The sequence below is a fragment of the Varanus komodoensis genome, unplaced genomic scaffold (genome assembly GCF_004798865.1).
Source record: "Varanus komodoensis strain SLA01 unplaced genomic scaffold, ASM479886v1 scaffold1, whole genome shotgun sequence".
In the NCBI taxonomy this organism is placed as follows: domain Eukaryota; kingdom Metazoa; phylum Chordata; class Lepidosauria; order Squamata; family Varanidae; genus Varanus; species Varanus komodoensis.
Genome location: NW_025335268.1, coordinates 17774143 through 17792688, shown reverse-complemented (window position 1 = coordinate 17792688; position 18546 = coordinate 17774143). Strand labels below are relative to the sequence as shown.

Here is an 18546-nt window from a genome sequence, read left to right as displayed (position 1 = left end):
ATTAATAAATTTGGACACTTCTGAGAACTGCTTTTCCCCAGTCATTTCCTACATGCTTTGCCTTTCCCTTTGATTTAATAGATTTGAAAATAGTCTGGGGGTTACACACGTCCGTAGTCTTTTTTCCAGGCCATCAGTGTTCATCCAGTAGACATAACCTTGTTAATGTGATTCCTTTAACTACTGCTTCTATTATTGTTGCACTTGCCTTCATGTCTATAGGAAGCTGCTTTATATGCAGTTAGACTATTGGTTGTCTAGCTCAGTTTTGTCTCTGTGGCCTGGCAGCAACTCCCCACCCTATGCTGGAACTGCCGGAGATCAAAATTGGGGTCTTTGGCATGTGCCCTTATGATCTAACATTGAACTATAATCCTTCCCTGATCCCTGTAGAGTTCCCAGCTGTAGATTCATATCTCTGTACATTATGTACTCTTAGTCTCCTTATTAAGAAGATTTTTCTTTGGTATGATGAGTTATATCTACAATGTGAATGTATTACATTCAATAAGAATAAGACTATTTGAAAACAAGTGGATTTACTACTTCAAAAATGCTTCATTCTCACTTTTAGACATTGCCCTGGTGGACTTTACGATGTGTGAACATTCACCAGCAGCTGCTAGAAGCAAGATCACCTGAACTGTTTGCTGTTGCGCAGGCTTGTATACAACAAGGTATATTGAAAATTGACACCTATTATTACTGGGTATTTAAATGTTACATTCTCTTCAGATTATTGTTACTGGCATGTATTGAAGATTCTTTGTGTGTTCAATTGTTTAAACTGGAAAGACGAACTTCATAAACAAGTTCATTGTGAACTAGAATAAAAATCAGTTTTTTAAAATAAAAAATCTGATTTTTTAATTTAAATTGGTTTGTTTATTTATTTATTTGTGATATTTATATGCCGTCCTATTGCAAAAGCCTCAGGACGACTTACATAATAAAATACAAATATCAATATAAATAAATTATAACAAAATGTCAACATAAAAAACAACATAAACAAATTGACCCACTCTGTCTGCAGTTAAAAATATAATATTAAAAGTACCATATTAAAACTTATTAAAATATTGATGAAATAAAAAGGTTTTAACCTGGTGTCAAAAAACATATAATGCCAATGCCAGGCGGACCTCTGGGAAGTGCATTCCATAATTAATTAATTAAAACTGTTTTTAAGGAAAAAGCTACCTAAATATAGTTTCCTATTTAAGGTACAGTATAGTCCAAAGGTTATTCATGATGAAATAAGGATTACTTTTTAATTATGTAGAATGAGTCTGTATATTCATGCAATGTTTAAATTTTTGGTAAATGAATTCTATCAATACATTCACATGCTCATGCTCTTCCGGAGGTTTTTGTAAGATTATTGGTCAATTTTTCTATCTAGAAGATATTTCACAGATGCTTGGTTTTACAGTTCTCAAAACTGTGAATGACCTTAATCCCATTGTTGCTTTGTGAATCTACATACACAGAATCAACCCCTTACCTCTTAAATGCTAAGGTTCAAAAAACTGAGTAAATAGAAGATTGTTGTGAGTGGAATAGATCTGCACAAGAAGCTAAGTGTGAGGAGGGAGGGGCAAGCAGTAAAAATGAAGGTGAAACATTTTGAGCAGAATACTCCACAAGTCTTTGGGTCGTTTTCTGTATAACCTGAGGTTTATCATGTTATTCTTTCCCTGGAGGAGAAAACCTATAATGGCACCAGACAGTAAAAGAGATCCAATTTGGAAATATTTTAACGAAGTTCCTCTACTTATGGGTAAGGCAGGCATGTGCGCAAAACCATGACTTAAATCTAGTCTTACCGACTAGTGATGTAAATTGTGATTTAAATTGCTTTGATTTAAATCAAGTCCACCCTACTGTGAACTGTTTTTATGGCTTTTCTTCTAATCTGACAGAACTCTGTAGGAAATAATCTTCTTCCATCATGTGCTTTCTAAATGAGTCTGGGACAACGCACCTGGAACGAATTCTTTGTGATCATAGTTTTGCACCCAGGGACATTATATGGGATCAGGAGAGATGACTTTTACCTCCTTGATTTGACTTTTACCTCTTAAGAAATAATGTAAAATAAAGCCCTTGGATCACCTGACAGCTTTTAGTTTGATAAGTATGCTCCACACTGAAAAGTCAAATGCCTTAATATTTACCAGTCCTGGATTTCACCAAAATGATCTCACCTGCCACCCCTTCCCCCTCCCCCTCCCCACCTTGGAAACAAAGATCAGAATTAGATATTGGGAGGGAGCACAATTTTATACAGCTATGAAATAACCAGATTTCTCCCCAGCAAAAGAAATGCAGAGCTTGTTCATTTTGTTTCATATGTAGAAAAATGGCTTGATGGCTTAAAAATATCAAAACAAATGTTGCTCAAATATTTTCGCTTTTGGTATTCAATTAAAATCGCACACAATCTATAGCTGGCTAGATTGGTAACTCTACAGGGATGAGGCAAGGACTCTAGGTCAACAGTGGATCATACACACATTCCAAGGTCCCAGTTTCAATCCCGGGCAGTTCCAGGATAACGTGGGAAAAGGGTCCTGTCTGAAACTCTGGGGAGCTGCTTTTAAATTTATTTATTTAAAACATTTCTATGCCACCCCCATCGCAACAAAGCCTCGGGGCGGCTCACAAAGAATACATAAAAACATACATAAATAATAATATAACAATTTAAAAGAAAAAAAAATTTAAAAACCCCTGGTGCATTCTCGGCTAAAAATTTTAAAATCCTAATTAATTCAATAATTTAGCAATTAAAATAAGTTTTAAATAAAAAGGTCTTAGCCTGGTGCCGAAAAACAAATAACGACACAATTGATGTACCATGCAGCACATGATGTACCACAGAAATTGGTAAGTTGCTTTCTATGAAAAATATGAGACAATCTTCTCATTTGCTGTTGTAAAACTCAGCAAGGAAGTCCTTGTAAGAATTTAAATTGGAAGAGTGGGAACATAAATCCTTAAAGTTAATTTGGTGTCCACCCAAGTGACCCGATTGCATATAACAGTGCACAGAGATTATCATTGTTTTCACAGACAAGGTGATTCGTTACAGTGGATCTGCTCTAACTGGGATTCATTTGTTATAACCCTAAATAGCAACCTGAAGTTAATTCTATTCTGGCTATCCCTGGTCAATAAAAAGCAAATTTAAATGCTCTCTGGAGTGTTTTATAAAATTTAAAATCTATCTTCAACAGTAGGTACTTGCATAAATGTGCTTGCTTGCTTGCTTGCTTATTTATTTATTTAGTTATTTGGCCTTCTTAAAAGCTAATCACACTCAAATAGCTCCCAGCTCTAGCATCTTAGTTGGCTTGAACCAACATTAAAACTTGCTATACCCCCTTACTTGGCTTAAACCAAGTATTAAAACCAGTATCAAACCAGTAGTAAAACTTGGAACATGTAAAAACTGTACTCTCTGGTAATTTAACAACTACTTATCCAGTTAGCCTTAAAGAATTAGAGTAAGCATTCTGACTTGTAACTTTTTCATATTTTGTCAGTATGAAAGTAAGTGAACAAAGTAAACAATGACTTTTCTGTTTAACATTTCTGTCTTTGCTTTGTGGATAACAGCCAAGCTATGTGATTCCAATTGCTGATATCAGTGGGGCAGGAAAGGGTACTGCTTTAGCATCTGGGGCTTTAACAATAACCTCTGTTCTAAAACAGGATGTGGTTAATACTGATTGTGAAAGTCAAATTAGACCATAAGATTAATCAGCTTCATATGACAACACAGTTTGGTTTGATACCAAGATTTTTCATACTTAAAAGCTGTGTGTTAAATTATACTTGGCAGGTATGCTAAGCATCTTTTTATAGTAATTACATCATTCAGCTATGACTAGTATCTTGTAACTTTCATTTTTCAAACGTGCCATGGAACTCATCCAGTTTCTTAAACAGAAAATCTTAAGTAGATCTATCATTCACTTTGTAAGTAACTTTTTATATATACACTTCCAACTTCTGATGCCAAATACATAAATATCCATCTCCCCTTTGCATTTGAGAAGGTATAAGTATATAGCATCATTGCATACTTAGTATTCTGTGACTCTGGTAGGATTGCATTACTGCCTTATCTTGTCTGTGACCTTGATCAGATGCTTCTGAGAGTTTAAACCTTTTAAAAGTGAACTTTTTTCAGGACATATTTATGCACATGTTTAAGTCATTTTTGAAATGTGTTTTGAAACTTCTTTAATGGACTGCACTAAAAACGAGCCAGTATTTTTGGTAAAACAGAATTTTACAACAGAAATCTCGACTGTATGCTTGATATTTTTAAGAACTGTAGCCACCTCTGTGGTACCAGTTCCTAAAATCCCATTCCCAGTATAACTGTTTGCATGCAGAGTTGGAAGAAGAACTCTTGTATAAGGAAAGGTAGGATATTAAAAGATTTCAAGGCTATCACTAGGTTCCCCAAGGGCATAATGTTTCTTAGTCAGTTTGATTAGGGATGGGATTTGTAATTCCCCATGGACTCAGGTTATCCTTCCCTACAAATCTACCTCACCAAGCTTAACTGTAATGTTATTTAATATGTATTCCACTGTTCTCAGAGCTCCTTGCATAAACTAAAACACTTGGAAAACCAAGAGTTTTGTCTATGTGGTATAGTGGTTAAAGTTGGACCAGAACTTGAAAGATACAGGTTCTAGTCCTGACTCAGGCTTGACACCCACTGGGTGACTTTGGGCCAAGCATGTACTCTCAGCCTAACCTACCTCACATCTACTTTGTTGCGAGGATAAAATGGAGGACCATTTAAGCCATCATGGATTCTTTGCAAAAGAAAAAAAAGCGGAATGTAAATGTAGTATTGAATATATTACAAGCCCTACTTTCCAATTCCAGTTAGCTGTCTCATAATGATGGGCAAACAAGCAGAAAGCATTGTCTAAACTTGTCCTCCAATATCCAGGTAACAGTTTTTAAGGAGGCTATGACATTCAGTTAGTACAATTAGTAGCCTTGCTCTCAAATACTGAAACAAGGCATTTTTTTCTGCCTGTCCTCTTCTTCAGTACTGATTTGTATAGGATGTATACCATCTTTTTCAGTTTTGTGATGGCTTACAGAATGGTCTAAAATATCAAAGCTACAGTGGTGGAAGAGTATAAATAGGTTCAGCATGATTGCAGAAGAAGAAGAAACCGCATGGCTTCTTTGCCCCTCATTGCATGTGCTAGCCTCATTTTCATATTACCTTTGTTGCACAGGTTGGTTATGTCTGATGCTAATTAGGAATGGTGGCTGGAGTGGCTTCCAAACCACACTGAATCCTTAGAATAATCTGTGGGTTTGGGGGTGATTTGGGAGCTTCCACCTCACCCTCCCACCCTCACCCGCTGTGGGAACAGCAGCTTGTACCCAGCACCAGGAATTATGGAAATGAGGGAGCATGTAACCATCACCCACAGGGGAAGCAAAAAGAAGCCACAGTGACTCCCTTTTCTTCCCCAAACATGCAAACTTGGCCAGTAAGTCATTAAGGCCAAGAGCCAGTGTGGTGTAGTGGTTAAGAGCATGGGACTAGGACTCAGACGATCTGGGTTCTAGTTCCCACTCGGCCATGGAGCCAACTGGGTGACTTTGGGCCAGTCACAGACTCTCAGCCCAACCTACTTCACAAGGTTGTTGTCGTGGGGATAAGATGGAGGAGGAGATGCAAGCTGCCTTGAGCCCCTTGTAGGAAAAAGGCAGGATATAAATCAAAAAATAAAAATAAATGAATAAATGAATAAGGATGAAAAAACAGTACTGCACTAGTTAATTCCCATAGCCCACCCTGCACACACTCCAATCAACTTTGGAGCAGGACCATTCCATCAGTGGAAGGGAACCCTGAAACAGGTGAAAACAAGATGGAATGCTAGTTAAAATTGCTAATGCTTAACCAAATAATTAAAATCATTAAAATGATTGAGTGAGAATAAAAACATAACCTGTCATTTTAAAGATGTCTATTATTTAGACATCTTTAGACATGTCTGTTATTTAACTTTTGCATATCCTATGTTTGTTGGGTTTGCTGAACATGGCAGTTCCCGAGCAGGGGTTGTATATTCAGAATAGAGGCCACAGGCACCTTGGATGCACTGCAGCATCATTGTGGGTTAAATCACCTGTGGTGGGCTGTTGTCCTGTCTGAACAACCCACTGTATTCTTTCCTGTGCATTGTGCTCGATTAAGGCAACTTATTCTTTCTTTAAGATATTTGTACGTTAGATTACCAGGATAAAGTTTTATCTCTTTCCAGGTCTTCTGAAAGAAGTATTGCTTACCATATAAACAGATCCTTTAAAACTTGTACATGAAATCCCAAGAATAACTGAGCCACCTTAAATGTGATGTTTAGCTAAGTTGCAAATTCAGTATGTTTTTGTATGGTGTTGCTTCTCATGATATCCCTTCTTACTATGTCACTTAATCGCTTCTATTATTTGTTTTGTGTTGCAGTGTTTGAAATTGAGACTTTGTTCACCGATGATGAATGTTGGCATCTTGCCGTTCAGTTCCATCTAGAGTGTGCTTACACGTTTTTGAATTACTATGAATATAAAAAAGCTAAAGAACACTTCCTTGCAGCTAAAGACATAACAAAATTGCAGATTGATTTGACAGGTATGCTTCTGTTTCAAATTCTTGATCATTAATCATTAGTGTAAGTGTGGCCTACTGGCTAGGTGATGCACTGGGACTTGGGAAATCAGGGTTCTGGTCCCCACTTGGCCGTGAGTCTCACTGGGTGAGTGTGGGCCACTCCCTGACTCTCAAAATAACCAACCTAACAAGGGTGTTGTTGTGAGGATAAAATGAGGAGGAGGAGGAGAATTATGGTATGCCACCTCTGGTTCCTAGCAGGAAAAAATGCAGGATATGAATATAGTAAAACCAATAAATAAATACTAACAAGGTTTTCACTATATGAAGGTTTTTAAAAAGAAGACAATTTTTCAATGTGAAAGAATGTTTCTTTGGAACATAAACTCTTTATTTGGAATTTCTCATGTTGCATTGAGGTATTCTCCTAATTGAAAGGATGCTTGAGTCACATAATTTTGAGTCCAATTTGTAACAATTTCCCATCATTTTAAGCATACTTGTGCTTCTTTCAGTTCTCGTGTGTTATTTAAATGTTTGTTTAAAATATTTATATACCATCTTTAATCCATACAGGAACTCAAGATGGTTTACATAAAGACAAGGAAACAACAGTAAAAAGGACAAGAAAACAACAATAAAATCATTGGCATCAGGTTTTAGCCTGGTGCCAAATTGAATACAGGGTCATGTCCAGGCGTCCCTCTCTGGGGAGCAGATTCTACAATTGGTGCTACCACTGGAAAGACCTTTCCCCTGGTAGCCACCCTTCTAGCCTCTTTCAAAGGGGGCTCCTGGAAAAGGACCTCAGCAGATGATCTTAGGGGTAGGGGCAGGTATAATTGGGATTGTTTATTTTCTCTTCATCAGCCTACATATGTTTGTTTAAATAATGGTTAACAGGTTATATTGCGATCTGGGCACTTTTCATAACTGTTGGCTTACAGTGAATACAGTTAGATCCAGAGGCAATTAGATTTGTGTCCTGCCTTTGCAACACATGGTGCTCATAATAGTTGAGACCAATATTGCAAAAATAATGTATAATTCCATGTCCCTTTAACACATTTCAATAAAATCACTTCAGAATCTATATGCTTGTAGCAGATTGGCCTGTACTATGCAAATTATCATCATAACTACTACAACCATGGTACTTGGGTTCCAAGGAAGGCCATTCTAGTCTTCAAGCAAACAGCTCACCATGGTACTATCATTACTGAAAAATGTTGATCAAATAAATCAGGGGTCTCAAATTCGCAGCCTGCGAGCCAATTGCCGGGACGGGCAGGGCACAGGGGAGGGGCCCTGCGGCCTTCAAAGCGCCGGTGGCACCCGGGCCGGCTGCGGGATGAGCGGCCCACCACCACCGCGGTGGTGGAATACTTGATGCGGCCCAGCCTCACCCCGACTCTACTTCCAGCGGCCCCCAGGTAAGTTGAGTTTGAGACCCCTGAAATAAATCGTATCATATATGTATATACACTGCAGACAATGATTGGCCTTTGTGATTTGCCTGTCTTACAGCAGGGTTGGCTCTAGGAACAAACTGTGCTTTAACACCAGCAGTTAAAGCTGATTCTCAAGACGTGAGCATAGCCACATGGAAAGTTGTGAGCAAAAAGATCTGAATGTGTAAAAATCTGATAAATGTCCATGTCCAAGGGGAAAAGAGTAGCTTGTGGGAATTCTTTCTAGATTCACCATAAGTGAAATTAATTACAAGAGGCTGGGGTACATCCCATGAAGTCACACAGCCTGCCATGTTGAAGAGCTCCTCTTCCAAACAAACTGTGTAAGATGTGTTTGAGATGTGACTATTGAGAGAAGGAGGTGATTGCAACGGGTGAAAGGATTAACCCATTCAACAAAATGTTGGGAGAGTCTTTTAGCAGCCACCGCCAGCTGCTAGCTCTGTCTTTCAGTTAAAGAATGACTGCAGTTCATAAAAAAGTGCTCTCCTTGTCAGTTGGACACGGGAAAAGGATGTGAGGAAGGCTTCCTCAATCTAGTCCTTTCCTGAAGTGTTAGAGTGTAATCCCCATTTTTCCAAGTCACGAATTATGAGAGTGCATCCCAACACATCTAGAGAACTTAATTGGGAAAAGCTAATGCAGGGTGCAGCAACTCCTGATAGATGGGTAAAACATTGCTTCCTTTGAAGAATTTGGAAATGCAATCACTTTTTGGACAGTTTGTTTGTAAAAGGGTTCAGTATTCACTGTCTAAAATATTTGTTTTTCTGTGCTACTTGGTCACTCAGTATTTATCATTGTCTCCTAATTATTATGGTATTTGCTTTGTTTTGTTCCACTCACTTTCCCCACTCTGCACAATTTCCCTTATTTTGTCTTTTAATTGATATACTTTGTGAAATGTGTTACAGTCTGGAGGAGTAGCCAGCAGTGTGGGATGGGTTTATTGCTTGCAGCTGGTAAGTTTGGGCAAAGTTTCTAGAGTAAGCATTAGTACAAGACACAGCTGTGGTTTGTATATACATGATTAGATTGGGAGGTTTTGCCTTTTGATCTCTAGGTTGAACTCTCTGGTTTTAATCACTGTGGCCTAACTAAGGTGCAAATTGCAAAACTATTATTTACATTACTTAAATGGAACAGAAGTTTTCATTTGTAGATGAAGTGTGTGCACTATTGTGCTTGCTCCCTCCCGCCCTCCACACACACACACACACACACACACACACACACACACACACACACACACACAGAGAGAGGGGGGGGGAATGGATAGCTAGCTAGCTAGCTAGATAGATAGATAGATATACATATGTACATTTAAAGACATAGTGAGAATGGTTTAGTTCTTTTAAGAATTGCAAGGTACCATTTAATTAGGAATCGTGATAATTTACAAAAGAAATAGAGAGTCATCCCTTTATGCCTATAGAACCTAAATGGGTTGTTGCCTTTATCTACAAATTGATGAGTAGCTATCTGCTGATCCATAGGATAACAAGGAACCTGCATATGCGCATGTGTTGCATGCAGGTTCATTCCCCGCTTTTCTGCTTCAACAGCAGCCTCAGAAGCAGAGCTAGGAAGGAACCTCCACTGAAATTTTGGAAAACCACTGCCATAGTCTACTAGGTTTGACTAATGTCTTGACTTGCATACAGAGTGCCTACCAGGTGCTTCATAATATCTAGTGTCATGATCCTGGTGATGCCAACCGGGAGAGTCCAGAAGAACAACTGCTGTTGAGACTGGGACTTTTGAAAGCCTTTTTTTTTTTTTTTTTTTACTAAGTGTGTTGTTCCTGTTTTTGTAATGCTGCTTCTCTCGCACTTCCTGGGGCTGCCCTTTCTCTTGGGTTAGGGTCTGTTAAAGTCCCTTCCTGTCAACATTGCCTACCTGCAGAACCTCACCATGAATTTTTATGCATTGGAAATTAGTTTAATTAATGGTAGAACTCATTAAATGAAGTATTGACAATTATGGCCAAATGTGCACTTTCTTGCAGTTCTTTTTTTCAAAGTATCAGGTTCTGTTTGATCTGTCCTTTCTGGGTTGCCTAGGTGCTTCTTTCTAAGACATGATGTTGCAGACTGGAATATCCTATTGTTCAGAATGTGTGATAAAGAGTGAGACACTATCCGAACAAGCAACCATGGAGGAAATCCAGAGCATGTATGCCATATTAAGGTGCATTAAATGAAACTAAAACAAAGTGGTTGCTCTGTTTGTGCTTTCCAAGCATATGGCTTAATAGTTCAATAACAACCTGATATGAAACAAAGAGCAGAGTATAAAATAAATTCACATTTGTTTAAACCTGTCCTGAGTATTCCAGCTTCAAGAGCATTGATCTTGATATAATTGTCACTGCACAAGTAACCTGTGAATGGTTGGAAGGTGCAAGAGTGGTAATTTTAAAGAACAGGTTAGCACCTGATGTATTTTAAATGATTTAATGTGAAATGTTGATTTGAAATGGTGAGTTGTGTGAACATCATAAGCTAACACTTTACAGCTCTGCAGTCTGAAGCTGATTTATTGGGTGGCAGCATAGAGATTAAAATATCTGAAAAACCCTACTTAAGAGCATTTCCACATAACTTAGAACACTCAACTTAAAACACTCTGCCTTTTGCAGAGTGAGACTGTTCATCCATTTATTCCAGTGTGGGCAACCCAGACTGGCAGTGGCTTTTCAAGATTTCAGCCTGAGTTTTTCCAGGCCTCCAGAATCTTGGATCTGATCAATAGGCCATTGAAAGTCAGTGCAAATAATACAAATGGTGTCAGATGCTAAATGGGGATTTCCTTCTAGAAAAATAGCTTCAGAATAAGATCATCCTCCAGGCTGCTGCTGGAGAGAGAAGGCTTGCATTTTCCCTCTGTGATCCTGGAAATCATATCCCCTTCCTTAGATTTTTGGCATTTCTAAAAACATGCACATTCATCATGACTAATTCATCCCTCAGTTGGGTATTCATGTGAGGTAGCCTTGACCACAATAATGTTGTCAGATCTGTTATGTCTGGAGATCTCCAGGCTTCAGTCTCTGACCAGATTTGTACAACATAAGCGTGGATAATGTGTCATGATGGCTTGTAAGCCACCTCTGAGCAACCTGAATGATTCTCACTTGCTTACTCTCACCGGGAGCAGGTTGTCATCCTGTCTGAACCTATCAAAGGCTGGGGTCATTAATATCACCCAGCAAACTTACAACAACAACCAACCATGGGACCTGCGTGGCTTATTAAATACCTATGTATTGTGCATACTGCCTGGTTCAGCAGGTTCAGACATCACACTCTGAACCACATTGTCTTGTTTAGCTGATGGCGGTAAGCAGAACTTGCCTGTGTCAGAAAGAGAACTTGTTGCTCTCACTGTGAGCTAACAAAGGCCTTGCGTAAGTGCTTTAGTTCTGTGGAAGGAGAGGGAAGGGCATACTTTATACCTGTGGTGGTATATCACTTAAAAAATAAAAATAATAAAGCCAGGAAGGATGGAAACCATTGCCTTCCAGCTCATTTTGAACCTGTTCAGTAAAGAAAGTGGTGGCATTCAAAATTAACACTAGTTAAACATGTTGATGAAAGATGTTAGGAGCTGATATATATTGTTTTAACTCTATATTTTGGTGATTTACCTTAAGGATGAGTAGCTTATTTGCTGGGTTTTGTGTTATGTCTTACAGCATTTTGCATGAACACAAGTTTGAGTTAGAAAAAGTTCTGCAAGAATAAAAGGAAAAATAGTTTTCTATTTCAATTATGGATATAGGCAGCATTGTCAAAGTGAATGTTTTATGGGATAGCTACATCTGTATTCAAAAGGGATCAAACTAAAGCATTGATAATCCATAATTTAGTAATTCCACAGTGCTATAATTAAGAGAAACTTACTTTGTTTATTATACTGTAACTAAAACTGTAGCATCTCTAAAAAAGTATATGGTAAAAATATCACCAGAACTACTTCATTTCATTCTTAGAGTATACTTATATATGACAAATTAAACATTTGATTGGTTTTGTTTGTACTTGCTTAGCTATGTTTGAAGATTGTAATTGCAATTGGAAATTTTGCTGGTAGGCTAAAATAATTATTTCTATAGTTTTATACATGTGTGCACATGTTTAGCAAATTAAAAACACAAAACAAAATGGTTAGCCTGGAATCAAAAGTTAACAGCAGGGGTGCTACTGTCAAAACATCTTTCACCAGGCCCTACCTACTTTATTTCTAATAGCAAATGCTCACACAGAATGGTTTGTGATACACATGGATGGAAATTTTTCCTCACACTGGTCTCTATACCTGGAAAGCAATGTTATTGAGTTAGGAAAAGTACAGAGAAAGACAACTAAAATGATCAAGACATTGGAGCCACTCCCCTAGGGGAAAAAATTGCAAAGGATTGCTTGTCTTAGGAGAAAAGCAAGTGAGGGTAGATATGATAGAAATTCAAGATTATGTGGGGTATGGAGAAAGTACAGAGGGAAACTTTTTTTTTTTCTGTCTCCCAGAATACTAGAAATCAGGGCTATCTCATGAAACTGATTGGTGGGAGATTTACAACAGATAAAAGAATTACTTCTCACAGCACATGGTTAAACTTTGGCATTCATTGCCATAGGAAGTTGTGATGGCCTCCAGTTTGGATGGCTTTAAAAGAGGATTGGACAAATTAATGGAGGAGGAGGAGGCGGCTATCAGTGGCTGCCAATCTTGATGTCTTTGTATTGCCTCTGGTACCAGAGGCTGTATGTCTGCATATACCAGTTGCTGAGGGACTTGGGAATGCGGGAACTGTGGTTCCCATTCTGCTCGAGGGATCCTGTGGGCAGCTGGTTTGCTACTGTGTGAACCGAGTGCTGAATTGATTGGACCCTCGGTCTAATCTAGCATAGCTTTTCTTATGTTCTTACGCTTAATATTTTGCAGGTGCTTTGGGGAAAAGGACAAAATTTCAGGAGAAATATGTAGCACAGCTTGTATTAGAAGTTCAGAGGAAAGATAACATCCTTCTTCCTCATCGGGAGCTTAGTCCAGCACCTACTCCACTGGAAGAGTTAACTAAGGTATAAAATGAAAACCGAATTACTTTCTTTTGGAAGGTCAGTGTGAATCCTAACCTACCCATAGATTGCCCATGTGTGTCATATTTCACTGATAGCAACATGGATCTCTGGGGGCCTTTAGCCAGAGGTGCAGTTTGCACACACAGTGGCATTTATTCATTTTGTTATATTCCAACCTTCTCCCCGAAGAGGCCAGGGTGACCAACAACCTGCACAAAGCACAACACTGCACATAAACACCACTGAAATTGGAACTCTAAAATCACAAATACATAATACAAGTCAGCATGACACAAGTCACTGAGTCATCAATGGAATTCTTGTGTTCTTAGGTGGGGAATAACTATTTCGAAGTTCAGAAAATGAGGTCAAACACACTTGCTTTAAAAGTTCAAGTGTACAGATATTATTTTGACAGACTTTTGTTCTTAACTTGCATAACAAAAAGCTGTTTTTTTAACAACCTAGCATCATGAGATGCAAACCAGGTTAAGTGGCGAGGAGCGCTTTCCTTCAGCTTCGGTTAATCCATCAGCTGCATCCCTACCTGGAGGACGATTGCCTAGTGACAGTGACACATGCATTGGTTACTTCCCAGTTGGGTTTCTGTAACGCGCTCTACATGGGGCTGCCCAGTTACTTCAGATGGTGTAAAATAGAGCAGCCAGGTTGCTGACGGGGACTGGGCGTTATTCTCATATAACCCCAGTCTTCTACCAGCTTCACTGGCTTCCCATCGAAGTCCAGGGCTCAATTCAAGGTGCTGGTTATTACCTATAAAGCCCTTAACAGCTTGGGACCTGGATACCTAAAGGAACACCTTCTTCCGTATTTGCCCTCCTGCCCCCTGAGATTGGCAGCAGAGGCCCTCCTCCGGGAACCCTCTGTGTAAGACATTAGGAGGCAAAGTACTCGGAGGAGGGCTTTCTCTGCGGTGGCACCCCGCCTATGGAATGTGCTCCCCGGAGAGGTCCGCCTGGCGCAATCGTTATTTGTTTTTCGGCGCCAGGCCAAGACCTTTTTATTTCAACAATATTTTAATAACTTTTAACTTTAGCTATATAGGTTTTAATCTGCAGCCAGGGTGGATCTAAATTTTATTTGTATTATGTTTTATTTATGTAAGCCGTCCTGAGGCTATGCGAAAGGACGGCATACAAATACTCTAAATAAATAAATAAAAATAAAAGGTATCAGGGTAAAAAACCCAATAACTTCATAGTTACCACACACATGAACAGAGGCTCAGTATGTTTGAAGCCCCTCTGTAACAATGTGCCAGCACATGCTTTCTTTTTTTAAAGTAGCGCATGAATTGCAAGGAAATGGCGCTTTGAACACCCAACACTCTTCTGCAGCTGCACATTGCAGGCACCTTGAATATTCCCTAAAACAGAAAGAGAGGATATAACTGCTTTAAAATAAATACCTCACATGGGAAATTCAGTCTGGTGGACAAACAGTCTTTCAAGAAAGCTTATTTGCCACCATTGAGTTTTCTCATAAACAACACTTCACAATCTTTTAAGGAATCTCAATATTTTCTGCAGCATAGTTAGAAAACCATTAATTTCACAGATTCAGATGACAGGTGAAGAATTTATTTCCAAACTGTTCTTTTCTTTTAAATAACTTTTATTCTTAATTCATAGTTCTACAGTTCTGTCAAGTATTCTGCCTCATATTTAAAAAAATCTTCTTGATTGCAGTTGTTACTCCCAGCCAACAGAATTTTTTCTACTGGTTAGTCAACTTGAGAATTTATATTCCTGGCAAAGTAAAAACCTGATACTGCAGTTCAAGATCTTTATTATTATTACTGCAACTTCCAAACAGATGAACAATTTTAGATGTAATTTATCACTTGTGTGGATTTCCCAACAGAATTTTTCTTTAAATGATGACACAGTGTTAAATGAAATACAGTTTGTGGAATCTCATCAGAACCAGATGCCTGACCTGTGTGCAGAAGAGCTTGCTGTTATTCTTGGAATGTGGTAAGATGATACTGCAGTTCCATCAAGCCCTTTTCATAAATGCCTGGCTACAGCAAGAATATTGCTAGTGAAAAAAACTTCTCAGGGCAAAGGAGGCTCCACATATGTACAGACTCACATGGCTGGATGAGGGGGATTGTAGCACTACAGATCTGTTCTCCTGTGAACATGTACAGCTTCTGCGCTTTGCCTGCTTTGTGTTAGAGCAACGGGCTGCTTTTAAGTATTTTGATTTAATGGCCCTTTTGATCTGACAAAAGAAACTTAAGTAAAATATGTCTGTCACTTAGAAAGTGCAGAGTTTTTGTAGCAGTCTCATGTCCATAAATGTTGAGATTGTATTTCATGATATCTGAAATTAACCAGGTATAGGACATGCAAAAATAGGTTGCATAGAGGGACACTGTGGATTAATTTCATATTCATTTGTTGGTATGTTGAGTTCAGCAAATATATACCTCACATTTTCCTCCAATAATGCCCACCCAAATATTGGGTGATAATATTTATTACAATTAAAAATAATACCCAGTTTATATTTTTTTCGCAGCATAAACTTTCAAAAGAACAACCCAGTCCATAAGCTTACAGAAGAGGAGCTGCTTGCTTTTACATCCGTAAGCAATCTATCTGTATTTTCACTTGAATTTTTTGGAACTTTTTAAAATCTCTTCTTGGTCCATATGTACCCTGCAAAGTTTGGTGGTAGGGCTGTGGTGGTGGGGAACACCCCCACCTCATCCCCTCTGGTTAAGTGGAAGATCTGAAAGGGGCTTCTGTGTACATACAGCTCTATGTACGTATGTAGACCACAAATCCGGAGAAATCTGCTGTAGATTCAAGAGAATTTGAATTTCTGTGAATCTGTCCTGCTAATTCCACAGCCCACTAGCTGTTTCTGAGTTCTGCAAATTCAGCAGACGTGCAGACCAGCTTTTTTTTAACTTCCTGAGGTATGGGTGAAAGGATTTGTGCATTAGCACACAAATGAAATTCTTGTGCAGAAAATAATATTCCATCCATGAATGGAAGATGGAGCAAAAGATTCCTGAAAAGATTTAACAAAATCTGTATATCTGTTACAGATTCTTGTGCACATGAGTAGGATTCACAATCCCGTCTGAGAGTCTATGAACATAGTTTGAATTCAGCATTTCCCACTGCCAATAGAAACAGCCTTTATGAACAGTCCTGCTCATGATGACCTTTCAAATGGGCAGTGGGGAGGATGGTCGGTAGTTCTGGCCTTTCCCCAGTATCACTTCCCACACTGTTCTGGAGGGCCTCCCACTCCACCAGAGCAGGTTTTGTGCGGGACAGAGGGAATTGGAAGGAGGAATTGGCAAAGTCTTCCTTGGACAGAAGGATCCCTTCATCTGCAGGAGACAGACTCTGGATCTGAATCATACAATTTATTCAGAACTATTTCTTGAAAACACTTCTTGTTTATATGCAGAGTTGTTCATTGCTCTACTGTATTCGACTAATGTTTATATGTTATATGCAGTCACAGTCCAGTTTGTGCATGGGGGAGCAGCCTGAGCCAATGAGTAATGTGTTGCCCTTGCAGTTAGCATCTGGGACACATTACTATACCTCTAACCTTAAAATCTCAATTAAATAAGATTTTCCAGGATAAGTGAGATTGCTAAATGTTTTGAAGAGTTAAAATGCTGTGGTGGACTAGAATGTAGGCCATGTCTTCATAAAGCTTTTCCTGTGTTCAGTTTGACATTCTTTGGCAGTGTTCACACAGCCTATGTGAGAGGCTGTGACTGGGAATGTATAGTTTATGGATAGTTTCTTGTTCTTGATATCTGAGGGTCTGATGGATGTGAGTTCAGGCCCTTCCCTGGGAGCACTGACCACATTTCACAGAGTGTAATTACCATGTTGAATATGCAGATAAGTAAAAGACTCTTCTGCCTATAATTGAAATTCAGAAATTGTGTATAGAGATTTCTGGATTTTCAGTGCTCCTTCCTATTGATCAGAAGTTCCATCTGCCTTTGCATCTTTCTCTGTGTGTTCTCTGCTACTTTTTAATTACTAGATGAAGCACAACAGAAAATTCCCACAGTGGAGTTGATGAGAGCATTCTAATCCTGATTTCTAATGTAGCTGTTTTCAAATTATGATTCCAAAAATGCTTGATGAAGAGGGTGGTTTTATGAATTGCTTTTCTGAGCATGCTAAAGTTTTAACTGAATGCTGCTGTAGCAATGTGACCAGGGAAGAGATGAAACATAATAGCACAAGTGTAACCTTGTATGATGTGCTTCATATACAATTTTGTGTGTTCCCTTTGGTAAAACGTCTTGTCTTTAGGGCAAATCTTCCTTTCATAAAAGAAATAAGCAGTATACTATAATTCTGCCATCTAGTGGCTGACTATTTTTTTAAAAAAGCATACAAATATTCATGCTGTTGCTCATGGAAGATCTGTGTGGTTTTTAATTTCAAGAAGACTAATTTTTGCTTGTAGTCATCCATGATACTTGTTGCTAGTTATAACATTTAAGTTCATAGTATTTGTTCCATCATATATTTCACAATAGAGAACAGGCATAGGGAAGATTTTTTTCTGTACCAGCTCTCTAAGCCTTATTGCAATTTCAGGAAATCCAAGTTCTGTCACAGCTATAAAAATACAGCTAAAATTTTTAGTTCTCAGGTTCTTTCTGTCAGGAGCTTCCACAATTTCTACCAACACTGTAGAGCATCTCATGATTGCAAGTACATTTTTGGTTTCTGCAGACACTAATTACAGAAAGGTGATTAGTCAGTAAAGTCAGGGTCGAAATTTGACCTTCACTCCTCTAGCATCATATACACTGTTGTGTGTATGTGTGAGCAGGCATCTTCTCAGCCTACATGTGGATTCCTAAATCTGCAGGCTGGTTAGATGGTTGTCATACATTCATCTGGTATCTGCTTAAATATAAGCTAACCTGAAGAAGGTAGGCCTTTCAAGAAACCTTGAACCATCAAAATCTATGTAGATCCATTAAAGTGAATCATGAGTCACCTCTTCAGTATGCTCATTGTGGGTCAGAGCTCTATTACCACATTATTACCATAGCACAAGAAGTCCAGATTAAGGGGAATTATACTTTGCTGGACCCAGTGATACTTAAAATGTATGTGTTTTATGTTAAACATCTGCTCTTGAAGAAGAGGCTTGTATATCTGAGTCTTCAGCTCTTTGCATCCTCTTCTCCCTATTGTCCCAAGCATCTTACAACAACTGGAAAAACAATCAGCAATATTGGAAGGAATTTAAACAGTTTCATTAAAAAATAGCAGTGAGACTCATGTATGCAGTTTCT

General features: G+C 38.6%; 1 protein-coding gene across 1 annotated transcript in view; it reads left to right on the top strand.

Moving 5' to 3' along the window:
* Positions 1-18546, top strand: part of TTC27 (tetratricopeptide repeat domain 27) — a 96554-nt gene that overhangs the window by 10779 nt on the left and 67229 nt on the right. Inside the window, exons 5-9 of the mRNA XM_044452137.1 lie at positions 575-677; positions 6521-6685; positions 13084-13220; positions 15105-15217; positions 15768-15834. Coding sequence (XP_044308072.1) covers positions 575-677; positions 6521-6685; positions 13084-13220; positions 15105-15217; positions 15768-15834 — 585 coding nt within the window. The remainder of the gene's footprint in view (positions 1-574; positions 678-6520; positions 6686-13083; positions 13221-15104; positions 15218-15767; positions 15835-18546) is intronic.